The sequence below is a fragment of the Protobothrops mucrosquamatus genome, unplaced genomic scaffold (assembly GCF_001527695.2).
Source record: "Protobothrops mucrosquamatus isolate PMUCROS unplaced genomic scaffold, P.Mucros_1.0 scaffold3688, whole genome shotgun sequence".
Taxonomy (NCBI): domain Eukaryota; kingdom Metazoa; phylum Chordata; class Lepidosauria; order Squamata; family Viperidae; genus Protobothrops; species Protobothrops mucrosquamatus.
In genome coordinates this window covers 41,817-56,386 of record NW_015389645.1, presented here as the reverse complement: position 1 = coordinate 56,386, position 14,570 = coordinate 41,817, and the positions used below count along the sequence as shown (strand labels likewise).

General features: G+C 37.0%; 1 protein-coding gene across 1 annotated transcript in view; it reads left to right on the top strand.

The window, feature by feature from the left end:
• LGMN (legumain) overlaps positions 1-14,378 on the top strand; it is a 25,148-nt gene extending 10,770 nt beyond the window's left edge. Inside the window, exons 4-14 of the mRNA XM_015827430.2 lie at positions 585-666; positions 1,160-1,245; positions 1,358-1,433; positions 2,013-2,075; positions 3,217-3,283; positions 6,286-6,405; positions 8,445-8,533; positions 9,570-9,770; positions 11,576-11,746; positions 13,052-13,119; positions 13,540-14,378. Of these exons, the coding sequence (XP_015682916.1) occupies positions 585-666; positions 1,160-1,245; positions 1,358-1,433; positions 2,013-2,075; positions 3,217-3,283; positions 6,286-6,405; positions 8,445-8,533; positions 9,570-9,770; positions 11,576-11,746; positions 13,052-13,119; positions 13,540-13,576 (1,060 nt within the window). The 3' untranslated portion in view covers positions 13,577-14,378. The remainder of the gene's footprint in view (positions 1-584; positions 667-1,159; positions 1,246-1,357; positions 1,434-2,012; positions 2,076-3,216; positions 3,284-6,285; positions 6,406-8,444; positions 8,534-9,569; positions 9,771-11,575; positions 11,747-13,051; positions 13,120-13,539) is intronic.
• The last annotated feature ends 192 nt before the right edge of the window (positions 14,379-14,570 follow it).

Here is a 14,570-nt window from a genome sequence, read left to right as displayed (position 1 = left end):
CTAGGGGGGGATTTTATAGGGATTTTAAAGGGATTTTATAATATTAAACTTAATACAGGTTATTTAATATATATTTTAATTTGGCTTTTAGAGATATCTATTGTATTGTACTGTTTTTATTTACCTGTAAGCCGCCCTGAGTCCCTCGGGAGAAGGGCGGGGTATAAATGGGATTAAATAAATAAATAAATAAATAAGTGGTAAGATAATGAACTAATGTTAAGAATACCAAAGATTTGGGGGGGGGGTTACTACCTCAGCAAACAAGATATGTGTATCTAAAAGTCTGGAACTGCTATGTGTATTTTTATTTTTTTGTTACCTGGAGGCTAACAATCATCATCATCATGAAATTGGAGGAAAAAGGTAATTAAGGGAGAAAGTTTAATGGATCAGGATGGGGAAATTGGCTTCCCTGAAAGAAAAACTAGATTTTCCTCAAAGATTAAATCCTTATTTAGCATAAGACTTGCTTTGTAGAAGGTTCTGCTTTCGAAAGCAGTTAATGATCATGTTATGAAATCTCTAGAGATTATGATATTTTATGTGTGCATGTAGTATTCACACTCTTTTTCCATTTCCAGCAATCCAACCAAAGGCATTATTATTAATCGACCAAATGGCACAGATGTATACAGAGGAGTAATAAAGGATTACACAAATGATGTAAGTGTCTGATTTCCTTGCATGAATGATATGGAACAGAGGAACTAATTGGGGCTCAAACAGTGCTCGATGTTATAAAAGCAGTAATTAAACCCAAATAAAAAAATATTGTACATCCAAATAATAAGAGTGCAAACTATGGAAAATGCTATTTCATTTAGGCTTTTATGCTCCTGAAGGCCATTTTAATCCTGGACTCCACGCTTTGTTTTGTTACCTCAGGCCATTCAGTTGGCACATACCTTCTCTGCTCTCATCATTCTCTCCAACAGGCTTTTTTTTTTTTTAAAGATGGGAGTCACATCTTATACTGTGCTTATCCCTCTGGTTGAGAAACATTGCTGTTGCTTACGTATAATGAAGGTGTTATTATATTATATATAATAATAAAGGCAGGATACAAATAAATTAATAGATATGCTGGTTATGGATTGTTTGCTACAGATTCAGAACAAAGAGCTCATTTCAGTTTTCAATTTGTACTGACCTATAGGATGTTACGCCAGAGAACTTCCTTGCCGTGCTAAGGGGTGATGCTGAAGCAGTAAAGAATACAGGATCAGGAAAAGTATTACGAAGGTAATAGGAAAAAGGACAGACTAGGTTCCCAAAAGATGACTTCGTTGCTAATGTAATTTTATAGACTTTATTTATTTTATAAATAAGTGATGAGTTCCTTTGTGTTTTGCAGTGGCCCCAAGGATCATGTATTTGTTTACTTCACGGATCATGGTGGCCCTGGAATTTTGGCTTTTCCAAATGATGATGTATGTTTTTCCACACAAAATGCCTGCCTGTGTGTCTGCAAGGAAACCAAACAGGAGAGGAAGGGAGGGGGAGAGAGAAAACTCCTCGGTGTTTATTTCTTTGGTTCTTTATGAAAAGGAAACCAGAATATCAGCTTCTGAATTTGACATGGGATGCTTGCAGAAATTGTTCTGAATATTGAGGGGAGGTCCATGTGTATGTATGAATAATAGTATGAAAGAATGCACGTATGTTGGTTGAGAATTGTAATGAATTTTCCAAGTAGTATATATTTTAGATTGATTTTAAAAATAGAATGTAAATAATTATTGCTTTGATTTCTGAATTTATATCTTCTTTCTCTAATTTAGATAATTTATGAGATTTATTTTACTTCCAGCAATTTGGTTTTATCAAAACAGGGACTAAACTCAAAAATCAGGCTTCTCTTTAATCTCTGATATGTGGATAATTATGCCAGTGTATATCTCAAGTTGTAAGGGTTTCATATAATTTGGGGGGAGGAATGCTTACAGTATGTTTCTAATTTTATTTGCTTGAGAGCAATGAGAGCTAATTGTGGTCAATTTGTTTTCCAGCTCAAGGTGCAACACCTGAACAAGACAATTAGGTATATGTACCATCATAAAAAGTTCCAAAAGGTAAAATTCTTATGTTCCAGATATAAAAATAGCATAGAAAATTTCTTTGTAGCTTTGCAACTATTTTTACAATAGTTTAATAGAAAGGATGACATTATAGAAAGTTAGACAATTGTATTACCAAGTATTATAGGAATTATAGTACTATAGCAGTAAACCTGCAAGCTTTGTTATTTATTGCAATCGACTGCATGAAAATCTTGGTTTTGAAGTGCCTGGGAATCATACAGTATTCAGTTCTATGCTGTGATACAATAAATTTTGCACTAATAAGCTGCTTGGAATGTGGCCTTGTTCACAAGATTAGGAGGAAAATGCAAGGGAAATTGATGTTAAATCTGGGCCCAGTTCTATGAAGGCTTCTTTTTCACAGTACTCTGACTGCTATAGCTCTGGTATGATTAAAGACGAGTAAGAATTAATTTGGGACATAAGATGTAAATAAAATAAGAGCAAACTCCACTCCTTTCTAACACTGATGATGTTTACCTATGAAATGTGTAAGAAAACCACCAAGCTCAGAGAGAACAAAGGACCCCATAGGTCAGCCCTAGATACAAATATACTGTCATTGCAACTCACTTTTTTTAAAAAAGTATAGTGCGAAATACAGTGATACATAGCTAAGTTGTCATCTGTTTTGAATGCCTGCATTGAAACACAAGATGCTTATATTATTCTCTGCTTGATATGAACACTCATTTCCAGAGAAAAAGATAAAACAGAACCCTTTTTTCTTCAATTCTATTAATCTAGAGACCCCAAGTAGCACTTAGTCGATATGTTCTATTTATATTCCCAATGTCTTAGAAACTTGTACAATAAATCATCCAATTTGAAATAGAGATTTTAAAAATAATTGTGTTTAAATGTACCATGTTCACATGCAAACAGATTGGAAAGAGTTTCAACTGCCTTTCATTCAGCATCTTATAAAATTTGTGTTTGCCAACATATGTGAAAACTGTGACTCCCTAGCCAGGATTCCCAATCACTGAGAGGTGCTGACTAAGAATTATATCTTGAAGATTCCAGATCAGAGAGGGCTACTTTAAAAGGCAATATAATAGAGGGAAAAAAGTGAATATAATGAACCAACCACTGCTAAAATATTTCTAATGGAGTCTTCTTTAAATTACAGATGGTTTTTTACATTGAAGCATGTGAGTCTGGATCAATGATGGAAAATTTACCTAATAATATTAATGGTAAGTGATCAGTCAGTATTTTGACGTGGAACTAATAAGTAACACTAGAAAAAACTCAGCTTAATGGAACATTTGAAGGAAAAATTCTCAATCCAAATTTATATCATAGACATTAATTTATGAAATTATAGTAATTTGCAAAGTTGACACTTTCATATAATTTGTGCCCATTTATTTGTTGATTCAATTTGGGTGAAAACTTACTCCATTTTACTTTGGGACACTCACAACAATAACATAAAAACTACAGAATGCAAAAATAACCAAAGCAAGTGTAAAAATAACAACAGAATAATGTCAAGATGGCAGTCCAACAACAAAGGAAACATAAATCACAAACAGGGAAGTCTCAACCACCCTACCCCGAAGTCTGGGAGGTCAACCAGGTATTTAAGTCCTTCTGGAATGCCATATGCATTTCAGGAGGGACCTCATTCCAAAGAGGAGATACCACTACAGAGAAGACATGCTTCCTGGGTCCTGAAAGATGACACTCTTTAATTGAGAGGCCTGGAGCATGTCCACTGGGCTGGAATGTATCAGTTAGGCAGAAACCATGGGAGACTGATGGCCCTCCGGATATCCAGGTCCTATGCCATGTAGACCATATAGATGATGATGATTATAATCATCATCATCATCATCATCATCATCATCATCATCATCATTAAAACAACAACAATAATAATAATAATAGGCGCCTTGGGTGCAATCCCAAAACAACTGGAGCACCACTTGAACACCATTGGCATTGACAAATTCGCCATTAGTCAATTGCAAAAGGTGGCCTTACTAGGAACTGCTTCCATCCTGCGATGATATCTGTAATACCATCAAACATCCACATCTGCCTATCCCAGATCCTTGGTAAGGACTTGATAGGTAGACAAAAATGCCAAATCCAGTCTGAACATCTGGCTCACTGTGCGATGATCAATAACAACAACAACAACAACAATAATATCTGTAATACTATCAAATGTCCACATCTGTCTATCCCAGGTCCTTGGTAAGGACTCGATAGGTAGACAAAAATGCCAAATCCAGTCTGAACATCTGGCTGACTGTGCAGTGATCAACAACAACAACAACAACAATAATAATAAAGTTGGAAGGGACCTTGGAGGTCATCTAGTCCAACCCCCTGCTTAGGCAAGAAACCCCATACCATTTCGGACAAATGGCTGTCCAGTCTCTTCTTAAAAACTTCCAGTGTTGGAGCATTCACCGCTTCTGGAGGCAGGTTGTTCCACTGATTAATTGTTCTAACTGTCAGGAAGTTTCTCCTTAGTTCTAGGTTGCTTCTCTCTTTGGTTAGTTTCCATCCGTTGCTTCTTGTCCTGCCTTCAGGCGCTTTGGAGAATAGCTTGACTCCCTCTTCTTTGTGGCAGCCCCTGAGATATTGGAACACTGCTATCATGTCACCCCTCGTCCTTCTCTTCATTAGTCTAGACCAGGGGTAGGCAACCTTGGCTCTTTTATGACTCGTGGACTTCAACTCCCAGAATTCCTGAGCCAGCACAGCTGGCTCAGGAATTCTGGGAGTTGAAGTCCACGAGTCATAAAAGAGCCAAGGTTGCCTACCCCTGGTCTAGACATACCCAATTCCAGCAACCGTTCCTTATATGTTTTAGCCTCCAGTCCCCTAATCATGATAACACACTTTGAATTGCCCACAGAAGTACTCTTGTCAATTAATATGGCCATAGAGCAAAGGGGTCACATGGACATTTTGGACCAGTTGAAGCTTCTGAGTGGTGTTCACGTGTAGCCCCATGTACAGCACCTGGCAGTACTTGAGACGTGAGGTAACATTTGTATGGACTGACTAAAAATAATGGACTTGACTTACTTGAAGAGTGAAGATTTGGTTGGTTATATCAAGTTAAATGATGGTTGTTAAACCGAGTTTCCACTGTAATTCATTTCAGAAGATAGTATATGTACTGGCAATATAATTACACTACTAGTTAATTATGGTTTTAAAATAGAGAACCTTGGCTAACTTGTCATCAGCTGACATTTTTGCTTATTATGTATTTATTTTTTTCAGTCTGGGTTGAACAGTGCAGGTTTTCTACTTTACATTTTGAGGGACATCCAATAGTATTTTGTGAATAGAACTAAAAAAAACTTGCGAAAAAGTAACTTTGTGATCAAACCTCACATTTTACAACCTTTGCAGGTCTATAAAACAAAGAAAGGCTGAAGCAAGATCATACGCATAATTGTGGTTTTACTTAGTGACGACTTCGTTTAACAATCCCAATTGTGGTTGCCAATCCCAATTGTGGTTGATAAACAGTATCTGTAGTTCTTTTCAAGTGCTCAGGATCACTGACTTTGAAATTGTTGAAGAACCATTAAAAATGTGCAAGCCAACATCAATCATTCGTGGTCCGAAAGAACTATTTGCATTATTTATGTGTATGAAAATAGTCTTTATTCTTCAGACTTCTTCTTTTTCCATGTCTAGATCAAACCTTAAACTACCAGAATGAAGCCATCTTCTTGGCTTTCTTGTTGACAAAAATAATTATTGGTACATTCTTCAAAGATTTGAAATGTAGAAATGTACTTAGTAAAGGTTCTTCTCAAATTAATACCAGCACAGTCATTGGCATTTAGGAGGTGGGGCCACCTAGTCCCTTTTGTAGATTCTAAATACATGAATAAATTCTATGATCAATTGAGAACTCTAATTATTGTTGAAAATGCAAAGATCTCAGATACCATTCAAGCTGGGACAATTTAACCTGTGCCCACAGACTGAAATTGCCAACATATCTTAGACATTTCATTACTGATTGATTACCTTGTTCAGTCTGTCCTTTTACTTTCTCATTTTATTTAAAGTGGAAAGATTTTAAAAAGAACATGCATTATGACTTTAAGTTACCTTAAAATCCAAGTGCTTCAAATTGTACTATTGGTCAGGTTGTACAAGTATAACTGATTTCTGTCCTGAGCAAGTCAATAGGGCTTATCCATTTTTTTCACAGTATATGCCACAACAGCATCTAACCCTGATGAATCTTCATATGCATGTTACTATGATGAAAAGAGACAAACATACCTTGGGGATTTGTACAGTGTCAAATGGATGGAAGATTCTGATGTGGTAAGTTGCCAAGATATGGTATTTGCTTGTGCAAGAGCCCATATTAGGGATTACATCGTGGCAAATAGAAATAGAAAGATGAAACATATATATTTCTTTGCTTTTATTGCATCTGCAAATAGCCAGCTAGTGGCCCTATTCCAAATGATTTATTCTTATGTGGAGAGAATCATCTGGGGGACTTTTGTGAAAAGTATTGGCATCTGGGGGATCATGTTACTTGGATTTGCTCACAGATGGACTTTGAATAGGCTGGTCCAGTTAAGGCATAGTCTTGCTCAATTATCTGGAAATAATTGGACAGCATGCTGTCGACTGTTAGTCCAATCACCTGACATGAGGTTGAGTCCATGTAGTGGTGTCAGCCATCTTGAGGGAGGGGCTTATTCTATTAGCCTTGAAAGAGGCATTGATGTGCCCCATCTTCAAAAGGCCATTGCTAGACACAGATAACCATCCTAGACAATTTTTGTTTGGCCCCCTTGTTGAGAAGGTGGTTGGGTTGCAGTCCAGAGAACTCTGGAGGGAGTGGATTACTTATATCCTGAATCAGTTCAGATTGTAGAGCACCAAAATGGCATGATGCTTGCACTGATTAGTGACCTGTGTTGCAACCCAAACAAGGATGGGGCAACCTTAACGATACAGGAGGAGCCTGGATTTAAGAAACAGGTGGCCAGACTCACAATTAAATGACCCTGTCCACTTAATCAGGAATCACAAGTCAAATTCAATCCACCTAACATCACTAGACTGTATCACAGGCAGTTCATTGAACCTAATCAGTCAGAGTCCAACTCTGAGTGAATCCAAATTACTTTATCCACTGAATAGCAAGAAAGACCCTGTAGGTGGCTCCTGGAATCTGACCTTCCTCGTTCTAAATGGGTCGTGCAGATATAGTAAATATGTAGAAATAATCATGTTTTGCCACACTTATTGGCAGGATGTAGGCCTGAACCTGGGCTGTTACTCATGTTCAGTCTCATTAGTCTTTGTCTCCCTCTTCTGGTGCTTCATCTCCCAGAACTCCTGGGAGAGGTCACAGAGATAAGTCACATAAGAGCAATCTGGTCCACGTCTTCAGCCACCCACCTATTGAAGCTAAGGCCAATAATGTCATCCAGGGCCAGTTCTAGACATTATGGTGCCTTAGGTAAAGTCATATTCTATGGTTTGGTTCATCTTCAGATTTTGTTAGGTATTTTAAAAAGGCACCTATTAGTTCCCCTATGAGCTACTTATGATTTTTCAGTCCTGGACAATTTTGGGGGGAGGCAGGGGGCTTTTTTACCCTATTTACACAGTAAATAATCTTAATTATATAAGCACCCATTGTTGGCAAGAATTCTGCAAAATTTGCGCTGGTCATCAAGTGAACCATTATTTCTTTTTGCTCTTTTATTGCTCAAATTTGGTGCTTCCTAACATTTGGTGCCCTTAAGCTGGTGTCTACTTGGCCTTAACTTAGAGCCAGCCCTTTGGTATCCAGAAAGTGTGCCTTCCCTTTTGCAGCATCTGCCTGTGGTCCTCCTCCCCAGATTCAAGCTCTCTCTACCTTGCCTGCTTTTAAATGAGCCATAAAAACTTGGTTTTACTCTCTGGTCTTGGGCTCAGGTGATTTCTCCATTTTCGTAATGTGTAAGTTGCTTTGTTTCCTTATAGAAACTGGTGCCTTAAAGAGAGAGAGAGAGAAAGATAACTTCAGTGCACTTCTGGATACCATTAGTAAAGTGTATTGCAAAAATGTCTAAAAGAGGCATATTCTTTCATTTCTCTGAATATTAATCACCGGTCCTTGCATATTCCTCATAATTTCTTTCAATGTAAAACCAATGATCTATGCTGAGTTTTGTGGAAATTCCTTTTGAACTTAAAACTCTCTTGCATAATTTGTCACTTGGGGAGTTTTTCAACAGTTTTTAAAGATTATATTATAAGGATTCTAACTGAGAACTGGAGAGAAAGAGTGTATTTGAATATTTGTTCATAAAAGCCTTAATCGCATGGAAAGTTTTTGTTTCTTTTTCATCTTGCAGGAAGATTTGAAAAAAGAAACCCTCCACAGGCAGTTTGTGTTAGTGAGGAACCACACCAACACTAGTCATGTGATGCAATATGGAAACATTGTGAGTAATAAATAATAGTGAAGTGAGACAGATTTTTGTGAAAGTAGCATTCTACCCAGAACTGAAAAAACATTTTGGATAAGAAGTGAAGCATTTTCAGAGAAAAAAAATTCAAGAAAGTCCAGTTGCCTTTTGGAAAAACACCTTTGGGATAACCATGACCTGGATGATTGAGACTCTCTATAGCAGTGGTTCCCAACCCTTTCTATACCTCGCACCCCTAGAATGCTTCTGATATATTCTCACACTCCTTACAAAAGTTTAAAATAACAGCAACGAATTATGTATCTAACTATAATTTTGAAAACCCAAGTTTTTGCATCCCCTGGAATATCGTCTTGCACCCCTGGCTGGGAACCCCTGATCTATAGGCATCTACTTCTTCTGTAAAGTTCATTTTAAAAGCTATATTAGAAAAAGAAACATCTTTTGGATGTTGCATTGTTGAGTATTCTTATTTGCAGTTTTGTGCAAGGAATGCAACTTTTCGAATGCCAGACTAACATTTGAGTTTTGAAAGATGGAAAGAAAAAGAAAGAAAAAAAGAGGGAGGGGGACAGAGAATCCTTTACCTTCCTTGTTTTATACTTTCTAATTAAGATCTAACTTTCAGTGGATCATCTCACCATAATAGGTATGGCCCTGACATCTGTGAGGATATCAAATGGCCAACTGTCTTCCTTAACACAATTTTTCCAGATTAAGTTCATATATAGGGCAAACTCTGGCAACTTCCCAGTTCTAGCTTGGGGTTGTTTAGTGTAGGGAAGAGGAAATAATGGAACTCACAATTTTGCTGAACTACCACTCTCAGTAATCCCATCTGCAGTGGCATCCAACTTTCCTTTGCTCATCTTTTCTGTGCCAGGTAGACCAACAGAGACCATGTTTTACAATGTGATCCTTGTGACCAAGGATCTGCAGGCTCACTTGGTCCCCATTGAGTCCCCCTGATAAATAATTTTATAAAATAGTCCCCTAAATGTGCTTCCGTTCCGTTTTTGAAGTGGTTGTCTTTTTATTTTTCCACTTGCAGTCTATCTCCCATATGAAAGTATTGCAGTTCCAGGGTTCAAAAAAGAATTCCAGCATCCCTATTTCATTGCCGCCGGTCGATCACTATGACCTCACACCTAGCCCTGATGTGCCCCTTGCAATTATGAAGCGAAAACTGATGGCCACCAATGACATCTATGAAGCAAAGGCAATTGTGAAAGAGATGAAGACACATCTGGAGGTAAGAGTGAAGAGGAAATGCAATATGAGCTTCAGTAGAAAGGGACTGTCTTGTGTTTCCGTTAGAAATGCCACGTTGACATATTGGGCTAAGCTAGGACTGAGTAAGCTGAAGCCACGGGTTCATACCCTCTGGAAACTCTTTCATTGATAGGGGTAAAAAAAATTAGCAGCATGGCTCTCTCACCTTTTACAGTGGGAAATATATAACATTTATGATGTAAGCTTTACAGAAAGGGACCTTGCCCCAAACAGGCAAAGAATATCCTGCTTAGGACTGTTACATACCTACTTTGCATCTTGATTTCATCCTCTCTGCCCCCTCCCCAAATGTAAAATATGATTCCCAGCTAGTAAAAATTTGCCTACCTTTATATTAAACCATGCTTAATCTTGATTTATTAGTAAACCTCAATCTGTGTGGTAAGTTCACATAATGCATTAACTAAATAAACAATACCATGATTTAGCATGATGTTTAATTTATGCTACTGTTTACCCAAGGGGATTAAAAATGTGCTATTAAATGTATTTCGGTATTTAGAAAATGCTGACTCACTGTTTTATTTGAGAAGAAAATGATGCTTTAGAATTGTGCTAGGAAAAAAATCAGCTGATAATACAGCACCTTATTTATTTGATTATTATAGCCACACATCTCGACAAGGCGTAATATAAAACATAAAAACAATTAAAGGTTATTAAAGAATTAAAACAGTACGAAATAAAATATATGTCACACCATGTAAAACTGTACCTGTAGGGCCCTTAACACTACAGGGCCCTTAACACACTTGAGGCCTGTGGTCCAGGATCACAACCACATCTTTACTGCAGAAAAATAAAATCATTGGAATAAACCCTGATGCAATAAAAAAACAACTCAAAAGCAATAAAAAAGAGGCTGTCAGCAAACAAGCTGACAACATGAATTTACAAGAATTCAAAGAAGTAATAGTTGAGTCAGGAACCATCTATTCTGGAGAACTGTGCTGTCTCTAATCTGAATTAGGGAAGTGAGAACTGTTGATTTAAAGTTCATCATACTAACCAGGGATAGTGGAAGATCAGCTAGCTAATTTGCCATAGTCCTCCATATATAGTAAGTTGCTAACTCCACATGGTCTTGTCTTATTTGATATCATTATACTTTTCTATTATTTAAAGTTTTAAAGTCTGAGTTCAGAAGCATTACACTTGGATGTTTTGTTGTATGAAGTTGGCAAGAATGTTCTTAAAAACAAGGATGGTAAACGGCCAGTGAGCTAAAAATAGATGAAGTGCAAATAGTCTGGTTCATTTGAGTTACCGGTAATCTGGTTTAAAAGTTAAAAGAAATGCATGAAACATCTATTGGAATGAGGAGGAAGATAATACGAAGAATTTAAGTGTTATGAATGGCATTGAACCAGATATTTTCCTCGAATTTGATCTTAAAAAGCTGTTACGATGATGTTTGTAGTCAGGTTGTAGGAGGGAAAATATTCACGTGCATGTGAATACAGACAGTTCTCATTTAGTGACTGTTATATACAGCAATTGTTCGCAGTTACACAGTGTTGAAAAAATAACTTTGCAACCAGTCCTTGCAATTACAAAGTAAAATTTTGAAGTAAAATCCAAAATTTGTTATGTTTCACTTGGCGGCCGTTGAGTTGCTAGTCACACTGGTGGTAGCTAAAAGCCTGTTCTTGTTTTTCTTTGCCCTGAAAGAAAATGAAAGTTGTTCCAGCATTCATTCTTTCCTCTTGTTATATTTTTAAGATCCTAAAAAACATCCATTTCTTTTGTATTTTTCTCTTTTAGGCCAGACAGATGATTCAGGAGTCAATGCACAAGATCATATTTTTAATAACAGGCTCTAAAGAGCATGGAAGTAAAATCTTGTCATCTAGAATGAGCCTCAGAAATTATGACTGTTACGAGTCAGCAATGGATCACTTTAAAAAACATTGCTTTAACTGGCACAATCCTTTGGTAAGTTAATTCAAGATGTTGGGGTAGATACCAGGGTGGACTGGTCTTTCTTGGACTATGTAAAATTGAGAAACTGGTCTGTTCTATTTGTATCCGAAGAAAAAGTTCAGTTTAGTTATTTGGTTGACCAGGAGTGTAAATAGTTGCATTTTGTTTTTCCACTTGAGCGAGAAGTAAATCTTACAATCTTAATAAGTTAGCTGGAATTGTCAAGGGCTTGTGTCAAGGTGCTTTGATTTTGAATAAGATAGTATTGCAGCAGCCTTGGGAAAGTAGTGTATTTTATATCCTGTTCTAAGATATGTTGGGCATAGTGTTTCCGAGCCTGGGTTTCTTGCATCCTTGACTGTTGGCCAAGTTGGTTGGGGCTGCTGTAAATTATAGCTTCTTCTAATCCAAAAGATCAAGGTTTCTTATTCCTGGTTTGATAAAACTTCTTAGCATACATTTTTTATTTGCTGTGAAGTACAACTTTGTTCAATAGAAGAAAAATTATTGAAATCATCCGTTATGAAAAAAATATTTGGTATGGTGTGTGCCCAGCCCACTTCATGGTAGAAAATTGGGTCCTCTGCTGGATCCAACTATGCCCGTAAAAAATTGCCAGTGGTCAACCATGGCCTTGTCGTTTCAGATCTGAACTGTTGCAATTTGCTCTATAAGAGCTGACCTTCAAGATCATTCAAAAGTGTCAGATGATCCAGCAGGAGAGGGCTCATTTGTTATGGGTGCACCAAATCAAATTACAAAAATCTTTGTACAAAACACTACTAAAGGAGCTGATTTGGCTGCCAGCTAGCTTCCGGGTACTATTGAAAGTGCTACTTGTCACTTTTAAAGCTTCACATGGTTGAGGCATATATCAGTGGGTCCATCTCCTTAGGTTGAATCTGCCCACCTAACAAGACGGCTTGTTAGGGGTTCCACTGCTGAGGAAATGCCATCTGCAGAGACACACTGCTGAGGTTTTTCAGTACTGGAACAGTGAATCCCATTATTTGGACCTCCACTTCTTATTATATTTCTGAAGAACTATAACAACATAGTTCTTGAGAGCATTTGAAGATGAGTATTTCACCTTTCTCTAAGGGATGGTACATCAGGTTGGCTTCAGTCAATAGTAACAGTTTTGCTTTTGGTTTTACTGCTGTTATGTTGGTTTGCTGGGAGTTGCTCAGATTTTTCAGAAACTGAGCAACTTAAGAAAAAAGATAAATCCATTGAAAAGGAATAATCTAGGAAAATCTCTTACACCTTCATATTGAGTCATGAAAAATAATTTCTGTTGTTTGTATTCATTTTCAGTATGAATATGCTCTGAGACAGCTATATGCCTTGGTCAACGTCTGTGAAACAGGGTATCCCATTGACAGGTAAAAAAAAAAAAGCACATGTATATTTTATCTGTTGATCTGCAGATAGGCAACCTTTTACAATCAAAGGCCAGGTTTGTTTGTTTTTTTAAAGGCCTATTAGCCATAAAGGATATAGCAGTGACATTCCTGGATGGAATTTTCCTCCTCCTCTTGTGACTTTATTTTTTTTTTTTAAAAATAATAATTTGCTTTCAAATTTCTATAATGTAATTTCAGTGGGATTTCAAGAAGGGGAGCACAAATGGTCTATTATTGTCAGTCCTTATTTACTTGTAGCTCTGGCAACTTCCAGATGTAGACATTTTTATTGTTGCTCTATGAAAATGTGCTTTAGTGGTTGGTACTTTATAAAATTTAGATCTATAAAACATTAGTGCTATGAAGATTTTAATAATTTACCATTGTTTCTCCTTGCAGAATACAATTGGCCATGGATCAAGTGTGCCTTGGATAACTATCCCTTCCAGTAAAATCTACCTCCTTTCAATCAATTAATCAATAACCAAGACATTAATCTGAAATAATCAACAAGGAATTAACGCAAAGCAAAGCAAAGCAAAGCAAAATCATTTACAGGCATATGTAAAGCTCATGATTTTTAAAACAAGTGACTGGGTCCTACACTTTAAAGCTTTCACAGTATGCAGTGTTGTGATCCAAACCAGGTGTGTGTTTTATTCCAGGAGCAGCTTCTGAATTTCCCTGCTTCCTCAGAGCCCTCCCAGTTGCCATCTGGATTCCTCTGTGTCAGCTGGGATACTTTTATTTGTAATACTTTATGAATGGGCTGACTTGTGGAATCTCTTCTGTTGAATTGAAATATGTTTAGTCATAATCCTTTTGCAGAGGCTTTGGGTGTCTCAACCATTTACAGATGACCCAATAGATTTCCCAAAATTTCCTTTTGTGAATGTAATATTTTTGGTTTTTATAACTGTAGGTCAGTGCTTTCATGATTTGAAGGATACATTAATTAAAAAGTTTACATTGCATGGTTCAAGAATAAAAAGCCATCAATCCCTCCCCATTAAAGCTGGGGGGGGGGGGCTACTATGTTTTAACATGGTTCAGCTTCATTAAGGAATGAATCACGGTCTTTAAACTCAGGAGTGATGGAAGAATTATTTTGCAGCTTCTCCTGAAAGAGAATATATATTGTGTTTCTGTTTTCAAGTCTGATGTATGTTTACAAAAGATGATAGGAGACATTGCCGTATTTAGGGCAATCTTTGAATTAAAAAGAAGTTGATAAACCATTTGTGTCTTTCTGTAGTTTTCGGTGTTTAAATGGGCGATATTGCATAATAATTTCTGCCTGTAGTGCATGTATTTAAGCTTTTACCTGGGGAACCAGGAAGTGTTTTCTGGAATCTTTGGGGTTCCCCAGGAGTTTAGGAAATATTCCTTGCAGAGAAAATTAATAATCTGATTTATTTATTTATTTTATT